The sequence below is a fragment of the Nuphar pumila genome, chromosome 5, assembly GCF_984573655.1.
Source record: "Nuphar pumila chromosome 5, dmNupPumi1.hap1.1, whole genome shotgun sequence".
Lineage (NCBI taxonomy): Eukaryota > Viridiplantae > Streptophyta > Magnoliopsida > Nymphaeales > Nymphaeaceae > Nuphar > Nuphar pumila.
Genome location: NC_143253.1, coordinates 131348840 through 131376405, shown reverse-complemented (window position 1 = coordinate 131376405; position 27566 = coordinate 131348840). Strand labels below are relative to the sequence as shown.

At 36.9% G+C, this 27566-nt stretch overlaps 1 protein-coding gene across 1 annotated transcript; it reads left to right on the top strand.

Annotated features, from left to right (window-relative positions):
* Nucleotides 1-948: 948 nt before the first annotated feature.
* LOC149838759 (diacylglycerol kinase 7-like) lies at nucleotides 949-25730 on the top strand. The gene is made up of 12 exons (XM_090006790.1): nucleotides 949-1407; nucleotides 3539-3661; nucleotides 3869-4006; nucleotides 4106-4191; nucleotides 7243-7330; nucleotides 12367-12442; nucleotides 13838-13920; nucleotides 15137-15207; nucleotides 15912-15989; nucleotides 23038-23125; nucleotides 24898-25014; nucleotides 25319-25730. The coding sequence occupies exons 1-12, from the start codon at nucleotides 1075-1077 to the stop codon at nucleotides 25475-25477; spliced, it is 1440 nt and encodes a 479-aa protein (XP_089862916.1). The 5' UTR covers nucleotides 949-1074; the 3' UTR covers nucleotides 25478-25730.
* The last annotated feature ends 1836 nt before the right edge of the window (nucleotides 25731-27566 follow it).

The window sequence follows — 27566 nt, the reverse complement described above, 5'->3', positions numbered from 1 at the left end:
AATGATAATCATAATAATAAAAAATTAAAGAATAACAGCAAATTTACATAGTAAAAAAATGGAAGATCAATTAATAATAAAGCTGACCAACATGGGGGCAAAGAATTCAAGAAACAATCTGGAATTAAAGTGAAGGTGGTGAGCCAACTGGCAAAGGGAAGAGGCCAAAGACGGAGTCCGGCTCGCCCACCTGGACTCGAATAAAAAAATAGGTTAATAATTGCGTTGCCACGTGATGTGGACCCACTAAAACCTCCTGATCGGACGGCCTACGTTTACCAATCTTCAACTGGGATTGCGTCAGATATATGGGTCCCACTTCCACACCCAAATTCAAGTGTTGGGTTCACTGACGAAAGCAAAGCAATCACGCTCTATGAACCAGTCAAAAAATTAAACGCTGCTCGCACGCTTGCCACATCTTCCGGACTAGGTGGCATCCTAAGCTCAACCCCCCCCCATAAAGAAAAAGCAACGGGTCGGATTCATATTTGGTATAGAGTATTGTTTACTATTCTATTCCGAACCCGATATCTAGATTTGAAAGGTATATCTGGTTAGTTATCTAAGCAGCTAGATCCATGTGGGGGTATTGAATCCGGGGATCGAATCATATTCGGCACATCCCAAACGAATCCAACTTATTCACATCCCTATTGCTGAGCTTTAGGGTCCGTTTGAATCCCTTGGATCTCATACCAAAGATTTTCGATTCTTAGAATTCCCTTTCAATAATTTACACGTGGCTACGAGAAGCTCAGAGAACTTATCTTTCAAACGCTTGACTTGACTCGAGGAGGGAAACCATTCGATTTAACTTTTTCCCCCTTGTCGAACCTATCCGGAAGATGGATACATCCGTTATTTTGGAGAAAGTGCGAGGGTGAGATCGGAAGTGGAGATCGCCGTTCTCAAAACCGAAAACAGTGGGGAAAGCCCCCCGTCAGCGTGAAGGTGATCTCGTCTGTAAAAGCCAAAAAAAAGAGAGAGGAAACAGAGCCCGCCTTTCCGCCGTTGCCATCTCTCTCTCTCTCTTCTGGACCGGTGTTGCTCCTCCCGGAAGGAGGGGGGAGGATGGCGGAGCAGCAGCAGGACTCGGCGGAATCCGACCGAGTGTCGGCGAGGTCGTCGCTGATCGACTCCTTCAAGGGGTGCGGCCTCTCCGGCGTTCGGATCGACAAGGAGTTACTTCGCCGGAGGCTGGTGATCCCGCAGTACCTCCGCCTCGCGGTGTCAGAGTCCATCGGGAACAAGGAGGTCCCCGGCGACGCCGAGGAGCGGTTCCCCTGGGACGGCACGAGCGTTGCCCCCGAGTGCCCCCTCGTCGTCTTCATCAACTCGCGCAGCGGCGGCCGCCACGGCCCCGCCCTCATGTCCCGCCTCCAGGAGTTGATCAGCGAGGAGCAGGTTTTTTTTTTTTCTTCTCATTTGGTTCGCTCCTGCAGCATCTTTTTCTTCCGTTATTTTTTTTTGTGGGTGTTTGATTTGCTGATGGGATGGAGGATTCGATGTTTTCTTTGGTATATCGCGTTTGGTTGTTGTTGCCTGTTGGTTTCTTGATTCTTGAATATGAAATTCTTGTTCGTTAGTTTGTTGTAGCGCTTTCGAATTTACACCGTTTGAATTTGTCGACGGGATGAAGGATTGTGTATTTTTTTTGTATCGCGTTTCATCGATGTGGCCCTCTTTTCTTTGGTGGGAATTTTGCTTTCCTTTGTTTGATTCCATCTTTCGTGTGATGCAAACTGTCTGAATCTAAAGAAAGGGATTCCTGTCGGCCTTGGCGTTTTCTAAGAGGGAAAGCTTTCGTTCAGTACCATGAAAATGTGGGAAAAAGAAGAACACATATTGGATTGGATTTTTAGCCTTCAGTCTCGGGAGTTGAAAACTTGCACAAGTGAAACGATTTTGTTATCTCTACTTGGTCTAGAGATTAGGCAAGTTTGGCGGAAGACTTAAGGAGTACAAGTGCTAAACTACCAAGATTTCTCTTCATTGCTTGGACTGCTTATTGCTTTATTCTGCGTCCAGAACTAAGTTGGGTTTTGGCCATGAAAATTTTCCTGTTTTTTGTTGGTTCTCGCGTCCATGGTCCTTTCTTTGTACCCTGCATCTGATCCGAAAGTATTGTTGAATATCTTGGATACCACTTATTTTCTTTTATCTAGCGGATAAGCTGAATATTGCATGTTGGTAGTGGTGCAGGAAGCAGAAGTCTTAGATATGATCACTGAAATCGGTTGTGAACCTTGTTTGCTAAAGTTACATGGGGCAAACTAGGAAGTGTTATGTGGAATGGAAGTGGTAGTGGGAAGTATGGGACCTCAAATTCTGCAGCAAGTCAACTTGGTCGATCTCCTATCTTTCAGAGAGACTGAGCGTTGGAGCAGACCGTGTAACTTCACCCCAGATGTCCTCTTTCACCAAACACGTCCTGTTATTGAACAACATGATTGTGGTAGTTGTTACTTTTCTTTCTAAGGCTTTGCTTCACAAACGTCGATGCCAAGAAGCCAACAGTAAGACAAGGTAGCATTGAAACTGCTGAAATGGCGGCTTCCGCTATAATTTGCAAGTTCCCATGAGGGTTGACTTAGTAGGTGATGGTTGTGAACTGAGCCACACTGGATAACCTATCAAAAACATAATGGTTATATTAGCCTAATAAAGTAGCCTAGTTAAGCTCTTTAAGGTGGGATCTGGAAGCATGCATATTAGAATTGCAATTGATTTGTTATTGAGAAAAAAAAAATTCATGCTTATGCATATATTTCATTACTTTGGTCATAAAAGAAAGGAAGTTCCAGTATTAAGGTTCAAACTGTCTCAGACAGCTCAGATGTCACCTCAGTAAACTCCTCTTCCGTTCACCTTTTAAAACCTTAGTTCATTGTTGAGTCCAGATTTGATGTAACAAGAGCAGTGCTAATGACCATCGCCCATAATCATCAATCAGGCAAAACAGCTGGATCTACCTGTTCGAAGATCAATTTTATATGCAAGAACCAAAATGAGGAATATAGAGCATCAACAATTGCAGTTATATTGTATACACTTTTCGCTTGAAGAACTTGGGAATGGACACATATGAGTATTGAAAAAGTTGAGAGATATGAGAAGATTTCCATCTTCTCTTTTATGAAAAATAACAGCCAAATTCATCTTAGGAATGAGGTGGCGACATTTTAAAAGAAAAATGGAGAATAATGCAGATCTAGAGAATAACACATCCATGTATTAATCTTGAGCATGTCACCTGCTTTTCTCTTGTATATTGTTACTCCTAAATGTGCATTAATTATACAACACCAGAGAATAGCTTGCATGGGTGCATATTTGTTCCCACTTTACTTTCACTGTGCTAGGTTATGGACCTGGAGCTGTTTACGTGGAACTACTTGCATAACACATTTAGCTTTGCACCAAGACAGTTCGAAGTGTTACAAAATTGATTGCACCCATATGCTGTTTTGGATTAATATGAAGCTGTTATGCTCTTTGTTGATCAAGTAAAACATCCTAATTTGTTTTTATGCAGGTGTTTGACCTTTCAGTTGTGAAGCCTACAGACTTCTTTCGGTATGGACTGGCTTGCCTGGAGAGATTGGCCAGGTTTGGTGACCATTGTGCAAGTGAAACCCGTGAGAAGCTGCGGGTTATGGTGCATTTCTCTCTCTCTCTCTCTCTCCATGTGTGCTTTATCTCTTGATTTCTCATTGGCGAGGCACTCCTACATGCAAGTAATGCTTTCTGTTCTGTACACAAGCATCTTGCCACATGCATTGGCATTTGTGGACAGTGCAATCTGGCATGTTTTGAGAAATATTTGATTGATAAGTTGAATGAACTTTTTTGTTTTTTTCTGCAGGTTGCAGGTGGAGATGGCACAGTTGGCTGGGTGTTAGGCAGTATTGCAGAACTTTATTTGCAGAACCGAATGCCAATCCCACCAACTGGAATCATTCCACTTGGCACTGGCAATGATTTGTCTCGGAGTTTTGGTTGGGTGAGCAATGGTGCCTTGATTATATTTCTGTTTTGAAATTACATTTCATGCTTATATTACAATCTTTTTTTCATCACAACCATTTGAAGTTTTTTTCAGGGTGGTTCATTCCCTTTTGCATGGAAGTCTTCGGTCAAGAAGTCCCTCTTTAAAGCAGAAACTGGTCGAGTTTGCCATCTTGATAGGTCTGAGTTCTGCAACCTGGCCACAAGATGCTATTCTTCATCTTTCTTGTTATGTTTTATTTGATATTGGATAGAATTGAAAACCATCTTTTGAATATCACTGGAAACGATTTAAGAGTGCTACAAAAATAATGTAATTTATGTTTTCCTTATTTAGTGCTGGAATTGAAAGTATGCCATTCAGACATAGGTATGGGTTGAAAGTTGAAACACAAGTTGGATACCTTGCTACAACATGAGAGTTTTGTAGCATGTGGGTCCGAACCAGTGTTGGGGATTTCAATCCCTCCTCACCGACAACCGGTCTCAAAGGGGAAGGCCTTCCTTTGCTTTATTACCTCTGGGGGTAGGAAAATCATGATCTGGATAGTGGACACAAAGCCATGGAACTCGGGTGTAGGTCTTTTGTCAAAATGGAGTGGCCTTACACTATTGTACGATAATAGTTACATATAGTATGACCAGTCCAAGTGAACATATTTTTGTTTTACTCTCTATAACTCTTCCTCAGCCAGCTGTCAGCAAAATAGCAGAGAACATAGAAAAAATACGTTCTTTGTCTTTACATTAACAGTAATATACTTGCTCGCATATATATATATATATATATATATATATATATATATATATATATATATCATGATTATCATCTAAAGTGCAAATGCTTGAGCATGGATTCTAAATCATTAGGCTTAAAAATATTAAATAATTAAACCATGTTGAAAATTGAAGTGTAATTTAATCCATAACAACTTTTAGGAGAAAACACACAAGCAAATACAGAATAAATGATCAATATGACAAAAAAAAGTAGTAAGTGGTATGGTTTGATTGTCTGACACAAATTTGAATGTATCCATGATGTATCATTGTATGTCTGGTGTCATGTTGTGTTTGACATGGATCGCACATGCTAAGTGAATGTGTGGCATAAATAAAAAACATGGGACCTGTGAATGTGCATGGGAACACATGCCTGCTTATTGTCTAAATTTTGAATGTAACGTAAAATTCTTTCATGAAATATGATGTAAAGAGTTTACATTGTGTTCGAAGATTAATGTGTATGCTAGGGCAACTTTTTTCGAAATAGGTTTGATCTGAATGTGTTTTTTTTTCCTTGAAAATTGATATCTTTGCATGGCTTGTAAATAGATAAGATTTCTGCAGAAAACTTCATTCAATGAAAAAATGTTTTTTATAATTTTAACATTATAATGATACATTTTGCAATTCATTGGGAAAAAATGGTTTAAACACAGAGAAGATGTACAAACAAAAATAGAAAGGAACACCTAGGCAAAAATGGTTTAAAAATTAGCAAAAAAAAAGGAGTGCAAGTTTATTGACGAACTGAGTGAGGGAAATGTCAAAAGTACAAAATTATGCTATTCAACATTGTTAAAAGTTTCAATATTCAGGGTTTGAGGTACAACAGGTGGTGGATTTGAGGAATATTCCACTAGTAGGAGTTATTTTGGCTGGATAAAGTGGCAACAGACTACTGAAGTGTTACGAGATAAAATAGTACCTCCAATTAAAAGAACATTTCAACAAGATTACTGTAAGATCGACACTCTTATATGGTGCGAAGTCTTAGGCAACTAAAAAGCAACAATAACAAAAATCATATGTTAATGAGACATGCATGTTAAGATGGTTGTATGGAGTTATGAGAAAAGGAAACAATTAAAAATAAATATATCAGAAAATAATTCGTAATATACCCAAAGAAAAAATTAGCAAATGTTGTGTAATATGGTCTTGACTTGAGGCATGGTGACATATCAAAACACCAGTAAAAAAAGGTTGATTTGCAACTGTAATGACTTAGAAAAAAGGAAGACTGTTGAAGATTTGGCAGGAGGTAGGAAAGGTATACAGAGGTTTGTAAGGTGATTGCAATTGTACTCTAGGTAGATCATAAAAGCAGCTCCCTTGTGGTTGAGATAAGGCTTGATGATGATGAATAATGATAGAGGCAATTTGTATAATTGTTCTTGTAAACGGCTGTCTTATGGTGCAGTGAAATTTTGTAGGGTAAATGACATAATCAGCTCCAGCTTCAATATAATATATTTTATAATGATATTCGGAATTGCATATCAGCATTTATTGGTGACTTTTGCAATTTCTATTGCTTCTCTTATGCACTATTGTTATAAACATTGCCTTTTCTTTTATACTCTTCAAAGTTCAAAGAACAAAGAAAATGCATTCATCTTTCCTCTAAGGGTGTGTTTGATGGACGGGAAAGTCCCTCTTTGAAGGAGAAACTTTCTGTTTGGTATGGGCCCCACCCACATGCAGTATCAAACAGAGGCTAAAATCCTCCTATCATTTTTCACTTTTCGGAAAGTTGTACTGCTCAAAAGGTGGAGATAAAAAGTCGCTGGAGTCCAGCGACTTTTTATCTTTGATAAGTTTCTCCTTAGGGGAGAAATTATCAGGTGTTGCAAACATGCCCTAAGCATATGGGTGCAGAAGATGCTTGGGCATGGCGCAGGTATATCTGGTTTTATATTTTCACGGTTCACCCTCAAAGTGTCTATCCATTACTCGTTTCTGTTATAAAATTTGAAATTTGGATTGGCTATCATTATTATTTTGGATTACTATGTGATTTAATTATTTATATTTTATGGAATTTTCATAAGATATCATGAAGTAGCTTGACCTTTTCTATTGCAGTCAATCTTTGTTTCTCTTGTAGCAATAACAGGGTCACACAACCAAAGGTACCAGCAATAACTGGAATGGTCATAATTATAAAAAGTTATCATGATATTTTCTTTTTTAATCACTTTCCACTATTTGATGATAATTTTGCATGTTTCCTATATCTTTGCTAACAACATAAAGCTATTTTAATTATTCTTGGTTCATAATTTTCATCTTGTCTCCATATCAAATGTTCTATTTTAATTATGGTTGATTGATGCATAAAGCATGGAACACTGTCTTCTTTCTTTGTTTTGATTTTCATTGACATTGTCCATAGATGCTGACAAGATTTTCCTTGTCCTTTTTTCTCTTTCATGCAATATGCAGTTGGCAAATTGTGGTCTCCATGCCATCTGGTGAGGCAATAGACCTTCCGCATTCTCTAAAATATCGAGAGGAGTGCATTTTTGATAAGGTGTTCAGACAATTTTTTGCTGCTCTTTGTTCCAACTATGGTTTAATAGGAACTTCTGGAACTTCTATCCAGAAGGATAGAACAGTGAAATGTCATGAATTCCTGAGTTTGAAAATAACTAGAAAACATAATTCCAGTTTGTGTACGATGTAATAAGATCACTTTTTTGCCTCATTCTTTTGCGATAATAGAGGTGTGACATAATGTAACATAAACTATGAAGATATAAGTTGCTATGCTGCATGCTGCATGCTGCAATACAGATGCCTATGTTCTTATATATGTTGCTGTTCTGGTGTACTATCATTGTAATAAATAAATTATTGTGTGTTCGCTATTACATGGATGAAATGAATCAAGAATGTGTAACATAGATAGAACAAGTAAAAATAATTTCTTTTTTCTTTTTCTTAGAAGATTTGACCTTTTTTATATAAAGTCTAATTGACGATGCATAGAACCATAATATTATATATTCATGTTCATGCAAAAATACTATTCTCTTTATACAAATTATGATAATGATCACACTGACAATGTTAATATGGTAAAGAGAAGAAAACAAAATTAGAGCCATGAAATGATATATGACAGTGCATTTCCTCGATTCGATTAATTTTAATGAAGCATCTTGCTATATATACAAGACAATTTAGGGCAGACACTTCTCTAAGCTGCCAGGCTTGTTTCTATAATTTCACTCTTACATCTTTGCTTGTGGGTAGCACCTGTATAAGTGTGCTGAATCTTGATAATTGCTCATCTTTGCTTGTATTCACACATGCATACCTACTTACATACATACATATATACATACATACATGCCACATACATACATGCATTCATATATATATATATATTGCATGTATATATGTATCTGTATGCATGCATTTACACATAGATCAGTCACCAATCTCTTTCTCGGGGCTTTCTTCACAACCTCATGATAAGTTCAAAATGCTTATTTTGTTATTAAAATTATTGGGAAAATCTTGGCAAATTCATAGTTTAAAACTGATATGAGATAAATATTGGCAGTCATACCTAATTTTTATTATTTTAGTAGATTGATGACCTCAAGTTAACATGCTATGTTAATGGCAACAAAGTTTAGTTCCATCTCATTGGTGAAAAGCGTGAGTCCCAAACTTGTAACTTTTAGGAAAAATTTGAAAGAGCCTTGAAATCCTTCATTTTCAGAGTTTTAAAAATAGCAGTTCCGTGGAAAAATGTTTTTGAAGTAACAGGTTGGCGAAACTTGGGCGCATTACTGCAAACCTTCCGTTATGCAACAAATTTGCATTTTTGTATCAACATTGAAAGCCATATAGATAAAAACGAGGTTTTTGATAACTTAGAGTTCATACAAAAGCAAAATTTTCAGAGGAAACCCTTATACAAAATTTACAAAAAAAGGGATGTATCCAGGATGTAAAATGCCAGGAGAAACAATGGAATCTTGATGCCATCTTGCAATCGCTTCATCGCCTGCCTTGCTGATCTAATCATCACCTGTACCCAAGAAACGATGTCAGATTGATGAAAATCTAGTAGGTGTATAAGTATAACATTTTAGAACAAAACTAACACATGCATTGATCTATACGTGATATACGATTCAACATAAGTAAGATGAACATGATAACTTTGTTTCGATATTAACTGTCCTGAGGGTACGCAGAGGAGAAACGTAGAAACAAGTGAGATTGCTTGAGGGTTTGTTATTCTTTGTATTTTGAAGCCCCAGGCAACTAGTTGAGTCCGTTCTTAAGGGGACGGCCAGTGACCGAGAGAGAATTCCCCAGAGACATTTGTGGCAAGGGATGCATCCAACTTCTGCAGAATTCCATGAGGTCTATCACCTGAGATAATATTCGATAGCTCCGTTCCCTAATTTCGATGATCGGAGACACTGAGTCTATTGATACTCAAGGAGCGTAGTTGTTAACAACCTGTCCATCGTAGTTTTTGTACAATCTCATCCTCTCCCTTGACGGAATTAAGGACATGTTCTATTTTAACTGACGACAAATTCTACATGTTCTGGTCATTCAAATAAGCTCGAGCATTTTGCTTGTGAAGACGATCATTATCATTATTGTGATTTCCATTTTTATCATTGTGCAATTGCACGCTATAAGGTCACCATAAACCTCTCATCCGATCATCGTAGTACTAACATGTTGCTCACGTGTGATAGTACCACTATGATTAAAGGGGTATCAATTTCTCATAAAGAAACCTCAACTCCCCATGCTCTTGGCCGAGGAGATCCGAGTCATTTTCGTATATCAAACAAAAGACTGTACGTACCTCTTAGGGCTACACAGGTTTGAGAAAAAAACTTGGTTGCGAATGAGCAACCGTCGGGCATTTGTTTCTGCTTTTCAAAACCATGCATATTTAAATATTGGAATCTCGCAAGAAATCCCTTTTTCTTTAAAGCTTTGGTGGACACACGCGAGTCTGCATCTTTAAAAAGAACAAGCGTAATACAGGGTAGAGAAGGGTACACAAAACTGCATACCTTGCAAGGTTGTATATATATATATATATATATATATATATATATATGATACATATATCACAAAGCGCAGGCCTGTGCACAACACAACGTGGTGGCAATCTATAAAGCAAAACTTGATGTGCGAAACCACACGTCGAGTTAAATAAATTGTGTAAGCACTGCACGAGGTACGAAATCGTACCTTGGCTAAATAAATGCGTAAGCAGTGCATGAGGTATGAAATCGTACATCAACTAAATAAATGTGTAAGCAGCGCACGAGGTACGAGATCATACATCGGCTAAATAAATGTGTAAGCAGTGCATGAGGTACGAAACTATACTTCAGCTAAATAAATGCGTAAGCAGTAGTTTGTGCACGTAACAATGCCACAACAAGGTAAATGACATAAAACAAGACTTGATGTACGAAACCACACATCGAGTTAAATAAATTGTGTAAGCAGTGCACAAGGTACAAAACCGCACCTTAGCTAAATAAATGCGTAAGTAATAGCCTGTGCACGTAACAACACGTCGACAAGGTAAATGACATAAAACAAGACTCGATGTGCGAAACCACACATCGATTTAAATAAATTGCGTAAGCAGTGTAGTGTACGAGATACAAAACTGCACATCGGCTAAATAAATGCGTAAGCAGCAGCCTGTGCACGTAACAACACGATGACAAAGTAAATGACATAAAGGTAAATGAACAAGGATTTGCAAAACTGCGTCCTTTAGTTAAAAGTGTATATATATATATATTTATTATATATGCTTATACACATGTTTTAGAATTGTCCTACCATTGTTTTGTATGCAACTTTCTCCTACCTTGGAGATTGTCGGCTTTGCTGACGATTTTGAGTGTAAGTTATAAATGGCTCGTGCCTCTGTGCGCATATAGAGTCCGTTGCGCTGGTGGGGTGTACTAAAGTATTCGTTGTACTGTGAAAATAAGAAGAAGGGAATTCTGTTTTAAAATTATGCATTTGTGCTAAGTTTGTATCGCAGGGGTCGAACCCGACCATGATTCGGGCCGACCAGCTGAGCTGGGTCTCGAATCGGGGTGAGTTGAGCTGGGACCCAGGGTTAGCCGGGTTCAGCTCGACTGAGCCTGACTGGCCGCAAGCAGGGAGGGGACAAGTTGGGCTCGGTAAAGATAGAGCTCAACTCGGTCGAGTGGGCTGAGCAGGCCACAATCGATCCAGACTTGATTCCGATCGCTCGAGGAGGGACTGGAACCGAAAAAGGGGAAGGGGGTGGGCTTGGCTGCCTGGCTGAGACTGACCCCATCCCTGGATGGGATCGAGCTTAGGCTCGGTCCTTTGGAGACTGCGGACCGGGCTGGGCTTGGTCTGGCTGCCGAGCCTGACCCTGTCATTGAACGGGACCGAGCTTAGGCTCGGTCCTCTTAGATAGAGGATCAGGCTAGGTTTGGTCCTGCTAGAGTACTGAACAGGCTGGGCTCAGTTCAGACCGAATCCAACTGGAGGAGGCAGGGGATGTCGCCCCTGCTTGTTGATCGAGAAGGGGAGGAGGCAGGGGGCTTCACCCCCGCCTGTTGATCGAAAAAAGAGGAGGCAGTGAGCGGTACCCTTTCCTGCTGGCCGAAAAGAGAAGAGGAGGCAGGGGGCGGCGCCCCTGCCTGTTGGCCGGAACAGAAGGAGGAGATGGCAGGAGGGGCAGTGCCCTCCTACCGGCTAACCAACAAGAGAGAGAGAGAGAGAGAGAGAGAGAGAGAGAGAGAGAGAGAGAGAGAGAGAGAGAGAGAGAGAGAGAGAGAGAGGAGCGGGGTCACGCGGCTCTGGCGAGTGCAGGGGGGAAGAGAGTGCGAGGGAGGAAGAGCACATGGGGAGATGAGAGAGGAAGTCAAGGGGAAGAGAGTGCACATCGGGGAGAGGGAGCAGGGAAGTCAGGGAGAGAGAGGGGGGGGGGAGAGTTCCCTTTCTGCGTAAAAGTGACCCCCCCCCCCCCTCGTGTTTAAATAGAAATACGGGGATCCATTTTTTTTTTCCTTTCCGGGTTTTACACCCCATGACATGGTTATAAAGAACCTTCCCCCCAATTCACATTGCTTACAAGGCCTTTGCTCTCCTTTTTGGGAATTGCAAAGTGTGAGTTCCCTTTATTGAGAACTGTGTAAGTGTAGCATAGGAAGGTATTACAAAGATGCCCTTTGCACTAGAATAATTTTTCTGGGAATGGTGGAAGCATAGGAGGGTATTACTATTACCAAAATACCCTCCATGCAAAATAGAATTATTAGTGATTTTATCACATTTTTTGTAGAAAGTCATGATCAGATCATGAGAAACTAAAATATGGCACTATTATGAATATATTGCATTTAAAACATTTAATTACCAGTTTGTTACATTATTATGATTTTTTGCGATGAAATTCATCTGTAATAGTTTGTCTTGCTAGCAAATTTGGTTGATGATGATGTTATTGTTGCTGCTGCTATTAATGCCGTTTACTGGTTTGAGTAAGAAAAATGTGATTGTTTCTCCTTCCATCAGGATGAAGATGTTGAAGATAATTTACCAGAGAAACCTGCTCAAATTGAAGGAGTATTCTACAACTATTTCAGTATAGGTACAGTTAAAATTTTTACTGGCTTTTCCCGGTACTAGGTATGGGCTGTATATATACTGTGGGGATTACCTTATAATTATTCTTTGCTTCTGCTGTTGAAAGGCTTTGAAGGCCTTGTATGTGTAGTATTAGATTGCCCTTTTTGTATTTTCAGTATTCGGTCCATGAGTTATGTCACAACATTTTATTTGATGTTAATGTTTTTCAAGTTGGTAAAACGTCTCCAATGCCTTCTATTTTGGTAACCTCTTGCTTTAATAACATCGAACAGCTTATACATGTGATTACTTGATTAGAGTTCTTGGACATAAGTGTAAACATGAAGTTTTTGTGTACTTTGATTCTGCTAGAATATATTAGGAATTTGGATAGGTTTTGTTCTGATGAATGGTACTTTCTTGTATCTCCAAGGATAGGCTTCATTTATGGTCTAACATTGGTTGCTTCTCTTCTGGGTACCATGTTTCTTTTTGAGTTACTTAAATATATTATCTTTAAGACCCAAACCTCCAATGTTTTGCATGAGCAGGACAGTTGAAAACTATGTCACACATGCTTTGTTTTAATTCACGTTCTGTATCCCCTTGTATATTAGTTAAATTGGAAACTTCATAAAAATGGCCTTATCACCGTATCCTCAGCAGTATGCATGTGACATAGGTTGAAAAGCTGTTCGTAAAAAAATAATTTTTGTATCTGTAATGCATGTCTTACGAGTGCCCTCACTTCATGACTTTCTTTGTCAATATGTGGTGAATTATGTGGGAAGAGGTTGAAAAAATTAAGCTAAACAAGGCAATTGATGTTTTCTCTGTGTAGTTCAATTAGGGATGAACCATGTGACATTTACATCAATGGACCCCATCATCCAACCACCACATCCGTTAAAGGGAAGAAAAACAGGGATAAAAAATTCTATACATGATATGGTTTTACTTTTGCAAGATATCATACAAAATTTGAAGTTTCATTCCTTAAATCATCAAGAAAATCCCTTAAAGGCACTCAACAAATAGAAAAAGAACATGATTCTTGCAGAAGATATTTGTATGATCTTCTAAGACCCATTACACCTGTATCTTTTATTGTTAAAAGCTGAAAATACCTGTTGAGATGTTAATCTTTTTTTCATAACCATCATCATGCTTGGATTAAGAATTCAAATGGCTTATTTTATTTCTATATTTAATGTATGTATTGATATGAAACAATAGTATCTTATGGTCTTTTGGTTGGGAAGATATTTAGCCTTCCCCCTTTACACTTAATATGTTTTTGACCACTCTATTCCCCTTCCTCTCCATTCCCCAGCTGTTTTTGCTGTTTGGCTTAATTTATTCATTTTATATCTGGATTTTCTATCAACAACCTTATCGTGTTTGGATTGTTATGCAGGGATGGATGCACAAGTTGCTTACGGGTTTCATCAGTTGCGGAATGAAAGACCTTATCTGGCGCAAGGCCCTATTTCAAATAAGGTATGCCTTTAATTTTCCACTTCTAATATTAGTGTTGCTTTGCCAAAGTAAATTTGAATTATTCCTTGCTAAATAACCAAATTTTGAAAAGAAATGAGAAAAACTTTGTAGACTATTCTCTTGTTGCAAGAAAAGCTATAAAAAATAAAACAGTTCTACCGAACTTTATATACTAGCACATTAAAATTGGTTTCTCGGAAATCGTGCTGTATTATATTTATCTAGTCTAGTCAAAACCACCTCTCATCATGGAGTATCCAAATCAAAGAGTGAAGGTGAATAGACTTTTCAAAATATCAGAAATAAATTTGTTACTTCTGATGTATTTAATGTAAGTGGACATCAATCTTTTTTATTTCCTTAAAGAAGGGGTTTGAGTCTATGGTTAAAAAGGGAAACAGGGCTCCAACTAGTTTCCTTGCAAAATTAAGCTCTCTCTCTCTCATGTGCTTTCTAAAAGGAACCCCATGAAACACTTCAGTTAATACAAATTAAAAATTGACTCTCTAACTGAAAAGGTTCACCATCCATTTCACTTAAAATTCTTATAACAAATCAATATACAGCAGACAACCCCTACAAATTTTATAAGTGAGATTTAATAAAGGAAAGATATTAGAATTTGAGTTTCGGCAACACTTTGTTACTGTTACAGAGCCATGTGGTTGTCATATTTTTTTGTGCTTATTGTTCTTTTGTTTTGTGCTGTTATTGCTTGTTCTAACAGATGATACCTTGTCATCTGCCTTGTTCATTTCCTCTTTCGATGCTAAAGAAAGATCTTTATGCTTTCTCTCCAAGTCACAACTTTAAATTGTTAATTCAGGTGGTTTGTCTGTCTGGGATCCATATGTAGCTGCTGACCTTTTGCTGGCATTGGTTGGCTCGTGGCTGTTTTTCTTTTTTTCCTTTTTTAAATATATTTTTGTAAGTTTTTTCCCAAAATATAAGAACAATTAAAGGAATGCAAGTTGTCTTTCTCCCAAAATTGCAGTAATAGCTGTCTTGGGTTTCTGTCTCCACTGGATGCTATCACATCCAGCCCTAGACTTTGATAGTTATATTTATTTTGGTTGACTTACTGTTGTGAAATTCTCTATGAAAAATTCTCAGCTTATTTTCAAAAGGCTATCTTTCAACATGTACTTTTGGATGGTTGTGCACTTTGAGGTGTACAATAAGAAGCTTCTAATGTTTCATATTTTTTTCCTCCCAGTTGATATATTCAGGCTATAGCTGCACTCAAGGATGGTTCTTTACACCTTGCTTGAGCAATCCAAGTCTGAGGTCAGACCCTTATCTCTTCATTATCAATTTTTAGCTATTTTTCATGTACAATACATGCATATTCTTCCAGAATGCATAAATTTAGAGTGCCTTTATAATGAGTATCTGAACAAAGGAGAGCCAAATCAGGTGTTTCCTTCCAGAATGCGTGGTCCTATCTCCTATTCTACAATCTGAAGAAGTCTACCTAAACAAGGATAAGGAGGTTGACATGAAAATCAGAAGAATAATTGTCCAACTCAAAAAGCTTAACAAGACTCATAATCCTCCCTCTGTCTCTAACATTGATTTCACAATAAAGGCACTGCTTTGACTATTTGATCAAAATTTTGCAGCCATGTGCATTTGTAGAAGTTGTTGCAAATGAAAATAATATTACATAAGAAATGATTAGTTGTTCAGCCTTATGGTCATGTTTCATGCCATCTTAAGCACATTTTATGTTAAGCAAACTATAAAAGAGATGAATGGATGTTCTGCCTTGATATGGTCATGTTTCATGCCATCTTAAGCAGGTTTATGTTAAGTACGCTTATTATTTGATATAGTGCTTCTTGGATCATGAATATTTGCTCTGTTGTCAGGAAATAATGGTGTTAGAAATGTCATTTTATAAAGATTAACATTTAATTAATATGCCTTCATTTGACATCCTAGATTGTCATAGCTGGTTTCCTATAGCAACGTTCAATTGATTGTTACAGGGGGCTCAAAAACATTGTACGACTACAAATTAAAAGAGCCAACTCCTCAAAATGGGAACAGGTTCGAGTTCCTTCAAGGTATGTTTTGGAACATGTAGTTTTTTCAGGTTCTCATTGTTTTTGAAAATTCTTCTTCCACATTCTCAAGTTTCATTCCAAGTGTTTGCTTATGATATCCTTCACCTTTAAAGGAATTAAAACAGCATGAGATCTGTTAGTGGTTCTCTATCCATTTTATGAATGGATAGGATAACTGTGAAAATCCTCACAAATAATCAAGTTTACAAAATAACTTGACAAGAACATTCACTCATCAAATGCACCAAGGCAAAAGCAACTCAAAGTGCTCTAAGGTACAAATATCAAAAAGTGCTCTAAGGCACAAGAATGCTGAATATTATTGAGGGAGAAACCTCACTACAAAGATAATTTACAAAGGGAGCAACAACTCCTTATTTATAGAATACAAGGGATGAGGAATAGCCGTTGGGCTACTCCTAACGGCTCTAGTTAGAGCCGTTGGGAATAGCCCAACAGCTGGTCAATTAGTCAACCTTTGACTATTGACCAAAATACAAAAAGGAAAAGACAAACTATTGACCAAAATACAAAAAGAAAAAGACAAAAAAATGAAAAGATAAAAATACACTTTTACAAAAAGTATGTCATATGCGTATATACTTTAAATATATATATATATATATATACATACTCTTGTATTACAAAGAGTATATATAAATATAAATATAAATATAAATATAAATATAAATATAAATATAAATATAAATATAAATATAAATATTTACATATATGTGATTTTCTAACAGTCTCCCTCAAACTTATGGTGTAATCACCGAAAGTTTGTTAAGTAAAAAGTTGAATCTTGGTGAGCACACTGCCTTGAAGAAATCAACAAGTTGATATTCTGATGTCACATAGGAAAGATCAATAGTCTTCTTTAAGTATTCTTTACGAACGAAGTATTTGTCCATCTCTATATGCTTAGTTCTTTCAAGAAACATATGATTTCGAGCAATGTATATAGAGCTCTTGTTGTCACAACACAATCTTGTAGGATTCTGAAGCTAAATTCCCATATCTGAAATTAGTTGTTTGAGCCACACGATTTTCATGGTAGTAGTCACCATTGCTCTATATTCAACTTCTGTAGACGATAGTGATACCTTTTGTTGTTTATTGCACTTTCATGAAATCAAGGATTCACTTAGAAACACACAAAAGCCAGTTGTTGAGCGCCTATTATTTGGATCCTCTCCCCAATCAGCATCAGAGTATGCAATAAGATCTAATGAGGAGAAGAGAATAGAAAAACTCCCTTATTTATTGTGCCTCTGATGTATTTGATAATTCTCATGACTGCACTCATATGAGCTGATGTTGGAGCATGTTGAAATTGACTAACTATATGTACAACATGAGCTATGTCTGGTCTTGTAATACTTAATTACATGAGAGATCCCACGAGTTGTCTGAATGGAGTTGGATTGTCCAAAAGAACTCCATCATCAACTCACATCTTCATTCCAACAATCTCTGGAATGTCAACGACTTTGTCATCTGATAATCCCAACCTGTTAATGATATCTAAAGCAAATTTTGTTTGTGATAATAGCTACCCTTTGTTAGAATATGATACCTCAATACCAAGAAAGTATGTTAGAAACCCAAGACCAGTCATCTCAAAAGAATTTTTTAAAAACTATTTTACTTTCTTGATTCCTTCTTTGTCACTACCTGTAATCAACATGTCATCAACATATAAAAGTAAAATTATAACACCTGTAGACGAATTCTTGATAAATAAAGTTGTGTCAATATATCATGGTTTAAAGCCATAACTTGTAATAACATTATTGAAGGTGTCAAACCAAGCTTTAGGTGTTTGTTTGAGACCATACAATGCCTTTCTTAATTTAAGTACTTTTTCTGAAGGGACTATCAATCCAGGTGGGACATCCATGTATACTTCTTCATTGAGATTCCCATTTAAAAAGATATTTTTAACATTCATTTGAAATATATTCTAATTTTTAATAGCTGCAATGGCCACAAGAATTCAAACAATAGTTATCGTGGCAACAGGAGCAAAGGTTTCTTCGTAATCTACTTCGTATTCTTGAGAATAACCTTTGGCAACTAACCTGACTTTATGTCTTTCCAAGAATCCATCACTTCTTGTTTTGACTTTAAAAACCCATCTACAACCTATGGTTTTCTTTCCGATGGGTAAATTTAGAATTTTCCAAGTGTTAGCTCCTTCAAGAGCGTCTAGTTCTATATGCATAGCTTTTACCCATTCAGGTAAATTTTTTGCTTCATTGTAATATGAGAGTTCAAAATATGAATGAATAGTTATAAGACATGCTTTATGTTTAGGAGAAAATGAGTCATAAGACACAAATCTATTTGCAATTCTTGAGGTTCGTTCAGATCTACGAATAGTGATTTGTTCAGAGGAAATTTCTAATGTTTCATAGTTACCTTGATTTATACTTTCACCAGATATATTTCTATTTCTTCTAGTGTATACTATTGGTTCAACTGTTGTTGGATTCTCAATAGAGGGTTCTATATAAATATTTTCATCATTAGACAATAGTTTAAATAAGTAGTCAAAATTTATGTCCTGAGACATATTTCCTTCAAATCCATTTTCACTTTCAACAAAGTTAACATTCCTTGAAACAATGAGTTTATCATTTTTGATGTCACAACATTTAAACTCTTTTTGTATTTCAGAATAACCAATGAACACACGGGGGATGGCCTTGGAAGATAATTTGTCTCATTTATCATTTAAGACATAACATTTGCAGCCAAAGATTCTCAGTCTTTGATAATCAAGTTGGTATTTGAATATTTTTTCAAAAGAAATTTCATTCGACAAAGTTTTTGAAGGCATCCTATTTATGAGATATACTGAGGTTAAAGCAACTTTGGCCCAAAAATTTTTAAGAATATTTTTAGCTATAAGTAGTGTTCTTGTAGTTTCCATAATATGTTTGTTTTCTTTCTGAAATACTGTTTTGTTGTGGAGTTCTAGGACACGATCTTTGATACAAAATTCTTTCATTTTTTAAAAATTGTTTAAACTCATTTGACAAATATTCTCCCCCAGAGTCAATTCTGAGGATTTTGATCTTACTTTCAAATTAATTTTTAATCATGTTATGAAAAGTTTTAAAGGTTGCAAATCTATGTCACAGGCATTCGGCTAGTCGGCTAGCAGGGTGCCGCACCCGCGTCGACGCGACTCGACGTGGGTGCGGTCAACCCGATCCTGGGTGCGTTGACCACACCTAGGATCATTTAGGTCCATTTTTTTTGGATTTTTTTAAAAAATTTGTCCTATGAAATGGGCTGCGAAATTTAAAAAAAAAAAATTCTGCTGACAGTTGCTGCTGCTCCTGCCTTTTCAATCCTGATCCTTCTGGTGATAGCCTTGCTGATCCTTCTTTTTCGTAAAGGATTTTCTCTCTCCATAATAAATGATAATGATGGTGGTAGCCTTGTTGGCTATTAGTATTCACTGTTCTCCTGACGAGATGGGTGCGCTATCATGCAGCTGTATATAAAATGAAATTTGAAAAAACCCGCGTCGGGGAAACCCTCGTACCCTCTTATATATATATATATACCGCACCTGGGTTTTTTGGAAGTGCCGAATCCCCGCACCCGCACCCATGTGACATAGTTGCAAATACATCAGACTTAAACTTAAGGAAATAAATTCAACAATATCTAGTGAAATCATCTACAAATAAAACATAGTAGGAGAATCCTCCTTTAGAAACTACCAGAGCAAGACCCTACACATCCGAATGAACCAATTCAAAAGGCATTGAAGAGTAAGAAGTTCTTTGTCCATAAGGCAAGGATGTCATTTTTCCAAGTAAACATTCTTTAAATTCAAAATTATCTTTGCAAAGATCCTTAGTAATTGGTGTAAAATTTAATTTCCTTATATTTGGATGCCCAAGTCTGTGATGCCAAATTTTTATATCTTTTGTTTGGGCAATATTACAAAATGATTTATTTGAAATACAAAGAAAATTCATATAATAAAGATCTCCTTGCCTAGAATCTTTCCCAATCAATTTCTCGGACTGGCGATCCTGCACCCAACATTTATTTAATGAGAATATGATATAACATCCATGATCCGAGATTTGAGAGACGAAAAGTAAATTTAGGTGAAGTTTTGATATAAGTCTTACTTTTTGAATATAAAGTTTGTGTTTTGACAAATCATTTTTAAAAATTCTAACACCCTCTATTTCCAAGGAAGTACCATCAGCAGTGGAAACAACGAATGTATTTGAATTAGATTGACATTCGGATAAAATGAACTTATGTGGGGTCATATGAAATGAAGCTCCTGAATCAAGAAGTCAATGACACATACCAGGAGTAGAAGAGGATGCAATGACCGCTCCTTAGGTATATCCTTTAAGTAATGGTTACAATGCCTCTGTCATTTGGGATAATGACTTGGTAAGATCTTTGAAATTTAGAGTATCCTTGTCTTGTTTCGAAGGAACCACGACAACATGTTTTTCTTGAGATCTATAGTCTTTTTTGAATTTAGGACATTGAGGCCTAATATGGCCAGGCTCATGCCAGTTATGACAAATAATTTTTGATTCTTCTCTATTCTTATTAAAATGAGCTCTATATGGCTTGATATAATGTCCCGGTTTGAAGGTGGCAAGTGCGCAATCCTCTTCTTGACCATTGCTAGAAGTAGCAAGCACACTATCATTCTTACTCATGTTTAGTCGAGTCTCTTCTCTACTAAGTTTAGTGAGAATCTCATGAATAGGAGGCGATGAGGATGCTAGCAAGGAAGCCCTAGTTTGTTCAAACTTGGGTCTCAATCCATAAAGAAAAGCAAAGAGTCTATCTTCTTCAACTTGAACTCTTCGCATTTCAATACACTTATCTTTCCATTTGGGTTCAAATTGAGCAAGTTGAGTCCAAATGGATGATAATTCCATAAAATAATCTCTTACATTCTTATCTCATTGTTTAATATTTCTAGCATTTTCTTGGAGATAATACTTATGAGACATATTTTTTTCGGTAAACATAACTCTAAGATATTCCCATGCTTCATTTGCCTTTTTATAACACAAAAAGATTTGAGACAATTTTTGTCTAACTCCACTTAGCATCCATGAAAGAATCTTGCGACAATTTTCATGTCTAAATTCCATTTTTTTGTCCTTTTCTTCGAGACTTATCTCAACACCATTTTCACATATTGTAATTTTAGGAGTGGGTTCAAGAATAGTACCTCTCACGTATCTCCATAAACCTTGACCTTTTATGAATGTCTCCAAATGTCCCGCCCAAATGATGTAATTTCTTCTATCAAGCTTAAATGGCGGAATAAAGTTGGAGTTGCTTGTGTTGCGTAAGAAGAATTCGCCCATGATGAATAAGGAGACGAAGAGAACCACAACCAAGAAAGTATTGCTAACACGTTTCACGAGGCAGCCCACCAATGCACGCTTTATGAGGCAACCTTCAAGAGTGATTATAAACCAAGCTCTGATACCATGTGAAAATCCTCACAAATAATCAAGTTTACAAAATAACTTGACAAGAACATTCACATATCAAATGCACCAAGGCAAAAGCAACTCAAAGTGCTCTAAGGCACAAATATCAAAAAGTGCACTAAGGCACAACATTGCTGAATATTATTGAGGGAGAAACCTCACTACGAAGATAATTTACAAAGGGAGCAACAACTCCTTAGTTATAGAATACAAGGGATGAGGAATAGCCATTGGGCTACTCCCAAGGGCTCTAATTACTTAGAGCCTTTGGGAATAGCCCAACAGCTGGTCAATTAGTCAACCTTTGACTATTGACCAAAATACAAAAAGAAAAATTGAATCTATTGACCAAAATACAAAAAGAAAAAGACAAAAAAATGAAAAGATAAAAATACACTTTTACAAAAAGTATGTCATGTGTATATACTTTAAATATATATTTATATACATATATTTATATATATACATACTCTTGTATTACGAAGAGTATATGTATATAAATAAATTAAAAAAAAATCTCTCTATATATAAATATACATTCAAGTATTTACATAAATGTGATTTTCTAACAGGAACTTCCATAAAAAGTGCCCAACCTAATTAAAACATACCTGGGATCTTCTCATTACTTAAACTCTTCTTTGGTTGGTTAAAGGTCCTGTTTTTCAAATACACCATTAAGTGTATGACACAATGAATATTTTTCCCTTAATCACAAAAAGAAAAAAAACTGAGTTGCATGTTTGATTTGGTGTCCAAATGTGACGGTTTCCTATGCAAGTTTGTACTTCAGAAAAGGGGTTGAAGTTTTGAATAGAGGGAGAATGCCCATCTGCACACACACACACACACACACACACTATATATATATATATATAAGGGAAACCGTCCAACCAAAGAAATATCCAAAATCTACAACCAACGACGGTCGGATGACTCCACTTCTCCAATGCTTGAGCATCTGATTGATCGGACCTCATATATTTGTTCTTTATAATTTATTTAGTAAGAAATATGCTTTACACAAAGACTTTATAACATATAGGCACACTTTTTTGAAATGTGAAAAATCGATGTTTCACAATGCATTTAAAACTTTTCAATACAAAGTATTGTGGGCTGTTGATGTTTAGTGCTTTCAAAACACATCTTAACATCGAAAATTCACAATCCAAAACATGTCGCTCACTAAATGAATGATAAAAATCTAATATGTAAAGTCGGATCGATAGAAAACTCGATCGTTAGAGAAGGAACACCATCAGTTATCATCGGTTGTAGATTTTGGACCTTCTTTTAGTTGGACGGTTCCCCTTCCTTATATATATATATATATATATATATATATAAGCGTTTTTTGTTTTTGCCATAAAATTGACTGATTTTTTGTAAATTCTCTGAAAGGGAATCTTTTCCTTCAACTGGTTAGGATACGAAGTTGAATCATTGTACATTCTTATCTGCTTATAGTATCTATCAAGTTCATTTGTCTTGTGAAATATTTCTAACTTTGTCTCCTCTATGAAATATTAAATATACAGTGTCAGGGCAATTGTAGCTTTGAATCTTCCCAACTATGGAAGTGGAAGAAATCCGTGGGGCCATAAGAAACCTGAATATCTGGAGAAGGTAGATATCTTTGCATATTGTGTAACATTATTAGGTTTTTATGATGGTTTATGGATTCTAACAAGTCTCAACAATTTCTCTTTTTGTAAACATTTGGAATCAATTTTTTTTTATAGAAAGGAAATATATATACTTACAAGTTCATGTGTAATGAGATACTGGTCATCAAATGCCTATATATACATGTTTTCTGGAAATATGTTTATTGGAGTATGAACCATGTTTTTTGTGATTTTTTTCTTAAATCTCATCCTACGGATGTGATCTATATGCTCTGTTTTATCAGTACTGGCTCTTGGATCAGCCAATTACAACACATAAGCAGGATCTCAAATGTGTAATCGACGACTCAGAATTCTCATTAATATTCGAGCATCAAAAAACCATATTTTTTCATTGAAGATAACACGATCTGACAGTCGATTCCCTAGTAAACGAATTGTGCTGAACACATACCTAGTTCACACTCTGGTAAACATATTCTAGTGAATATATATATCTATATCTATATCTATATATATATATATAGGGTAAATATTGACTACTAATGAAGGTACATAACCAATGAGTATAAATCACTTTTTTCTTCAAAAAATTCTGATTTTTTGTAGATCAAATGTTAAGGATGTGATCTACACGGTTTATTTAGTAGAAAACTTGTTTTGAATCATGTGATTATGACAAGTAATTAGGTTTTTAAAGAGGTCCAAAAATCAATGGCCCACAATGTGTCAAAATTTCATAACCCAAAATATTACATTTTTACATCAGAAAAGCACGATCCAAAGCTTGATCATAAACAAACCATGCTGAACACATCTGTGTGGTTAGATTGAGCCAATACAACTTGCACCTATGATTTCTCGCTCATTAGTTCAGTACCTTCATTAGTAGCCAATATATATATATATATATATATATATATATATATATATATATATATCATCATCATCATCTGGACCATTGGATCACCGGATTAGATGGTCCAGATGATGCTGGACCACACCTTTCCCACTCTGCTCACCCTCCACCCCGATGCACCCACCCTCTGTCTGCTGCGAGGGGGCCAACCACCACCCACCCACTGGTGGGATGAAATATTTGGGTGGTCACCCACCTCCTAAAAATAAAGAAACCAACCTCTGGAGGGAGGCCGCTGGTAGGCAGCTGAGTGCCAGCGGCTACCCATTGGCAGTCCCTGAGGAATTGTGGAGCACTCGGTCGCCCGATGCATTTTCAGATGAGTGGCGAGGGAGAGGGTTCGGAGATGGAAGAGTTTGGGTGGAGAGAGAGAGCATCATCGGTTGAACGGTTCAGATTATGCTGGACATTGTTGAACTGTACTAGTGCTGGGCAGTCCCCTTTCCCTATATATATATATATATATATAGTCAGTGCTGTCAATATTTCCATACTATCTAATAGAAAGTCATAGTTGCAGCCATTATTTAGTCAATCAAACTCTATATATGTGTCTACCATGGTTTGCATACTGAGGAACATACTCCGGATCTAATTTCTTTGTGTAAAACTTGTCTTCTTTTTTTTTCAATTGGGAAGTTTTGATACATTGTGGGACAATGGATTCTCTTGAAAAGCTGTCTAGAACGTCAAAATCTCTTTATACACACAAAGTCTCACATTGACCCACGTGTGATTTAACCCAAAGCACTATTTTGTTGTTTACTTCTCAACATTCTTTCTCGTGTGAGCATTACTGTATTGTGGATGAAAAAATAATTTCAATTCTGATGCGACTGATCGGTTTACAGAGGGGTTTTGCTGAGGCTCATGCTGATGATGGCCTGCTTGAGATCTTTGGATTAAAGCAAGGCTGGCATGCTTCATTCGTGATGGCTGAACTTATTGATGCTAAGCATTTAGCCCAGGTTAGTTCTGTTTGCAAATTTTTTTATTTGAAGCCACCTTATGGAAATATTCTGTGCTTAGTGCAACTTCTGAAGCAGATTGCTGCTGACCCTGTTTCTTGCGTGTTAAAGCTTCTTTTATCCATTCAAATTATGATTTTTTTCTTATCGCTGTAACTTTGAAAGTTTTTACCGTATCTTCTGTTCTAATTTGCTGGTTAGCTGTTAAATATCAGCTTATATATATGGCTGCTCCGGATCGTTTCTTTTAAGAGTTGGAAGTATATTATTCAGCTAATTCTTGCAAAATAATCGTTTCCTTCAGGCTGCTGCCATTAAATTGGAACTTCGAGGGGGTCAGTGGAAAGATGCCTATATGCAAATGGATGGGGAGCCATGGAAGCAGTCAATACACGGTGACTATTCGTCTTTTATTGAGATCAAGAGGGTCCCTTGTCAATCGCTTATGATAAATGGGGAGTAAGTATTTATTGATTTGCATCACCTTGATAGTTTATAGCATGGCAGTCTATGTAGTGTATGTTCCCTTGCTCAGTCGCTACTTCTGCGTTTCATGAGTTATTGAGAACTATATTCTCATTTCATTTGTAAATGGTATACTAGCAACCAAGCATTAAATGGAAGAAATCATTTGTAGAAGGCAGAAAAGAACATTTCGGAACTACTATTCTTTTTTATATAACTGAACTAAGCCATATGCTAATTTGAGAGAGAAAGAGCAGTGTTGCAGTGTTGTCAGCATCACGTTCATATTGTATCGACCCAAAATCGATTTCATATGGGCCGATTCAGAAATAGTTAAAATGGTTTAGTTTTTTTTAAAATAATTTAATATTTACATACATTTTTAATGATTTATATGAAAAAGTAAAAAGCCGATTCAGCTCAATTCAGTTCAGAGTCAAATCATTTTCAAAAATCGATTTCAGGCCTGATTGATTCTGACAATGTTGAGAGAGAGGCGTCCCACACCAATTCCCGGACCTGAAGATACGATGGTTTCAAAAATACTTATCAGGAGTGGAATTGCGTTGGGTATGGTCTCACGTATCCTATTTCAGATTTAGAGATTGATTTGGATATGGATGAGGAAAGCCTCTATTCAAACTGGATCTATATAACTATTTATCTTAGGTAATTACTTTTTTTTTTTTTTGACAGTGAAAGCTGGGGTTAGTCAGACCCCTACCAGTTATACAACCATACCATTTGGGGTTCGAACTTGCAACATTCCACCACAAGGTGACGTGCACTAAGTTCTCCTGCTAGACAAGCGGAGCCCCAGTTGGTATCTACGACAAATACTTGGATATAAATACACTTGGATCTAGTCAGGTTTGGATTCACATCCAAAAGTCTATAGCCAAAATCCAATCTTATTTTTTGACAGGATCCAGAAATTTATACTGAATCTGGATACAAGTATTTGGGTTTGGTTGGATATCCAACTAAAACCCTAACATTGACATCATTTACGAAACACATGATTTACGAACAATGCTTGACCAGCACGGCGTGGAGGTAATCCAGTGAAGCCTATGTTTGGAACTCGAATTGGATGTCACCAGGCTAATGAAATGAGCCTATCTGGTACCTGCTTCTTAAAAGCAAAGCAGCCTCCAAAGTCATGTACTTCCAAACCCACCTTTCATAACCTGGAAGACTGAATGCAATTTCCAGCCTGCCGACCCAAACACGCACAATGCACATGGAAGAACCTGCTCAAAAGATCTGATTTAGATTCAAATATGTTGGAGTTCTACTGTTAAACTCATAAGAAGCTATGTCTAAAGCAGGCTCGGTGTCTGGACTTCCTAGCAGCTTAAATTTGCTAACAGAGTTTCTTTTGTCTAGGATGGAGGTTTTGCAATTTTTGGCTGTTCCGGATCTGACTCCCCATTGTATTTAGCTGTTCCGGATCCGACTTGTTTGTGGCCCTACTTTTTTCATGTGTGTGTGCATGTGCAAGTATGTTTGTGTGTGTGAGATCTAAAATTCACTTTCCCATTTGGCCGTCCTACTGCGAAGGCCAAGAACCATTTTTTGTTCCCTCTAAAGTGATTTATCATCCATTTTCTTTTCATGGATCTGAGCTACCAAAATTCGTATCTTACAAAAATCCTTCAAATTCCAGCCCATGAGAGCCCCACTTATCTGGTAAGGGTGACCTGTGAATGTGTCACCAAGTTGACGGCACGTCGCTAATCACGAGTTTGAAAATTACAGGTGCATGTCCTTCGCCACAAGTCAGGAGCTGTGCCCAAGGGTACCTGAGGGTTTTACGCCAATGAACTCAGTGAAAGAGGTTTTTTCTTCCTGGTTATGAAAAAAAAGGATCCTTCAAATTCTATGCTTGGTGAACTCCATATGATCGATAGAAGAATATTGTCTTTTTTTTTAAGATGATGGAAGAAGAATATTAGGTTATGACCATGAAAGAGAGGAAATTGTTTGTTTGCAGCAAATTAGCAAATGTCAGACGGGTTAAACCTAGATTTGGCCGGTTTGCTACTAAAAAAGGCATATGACCAGAACATTCCAGAACTACTAAA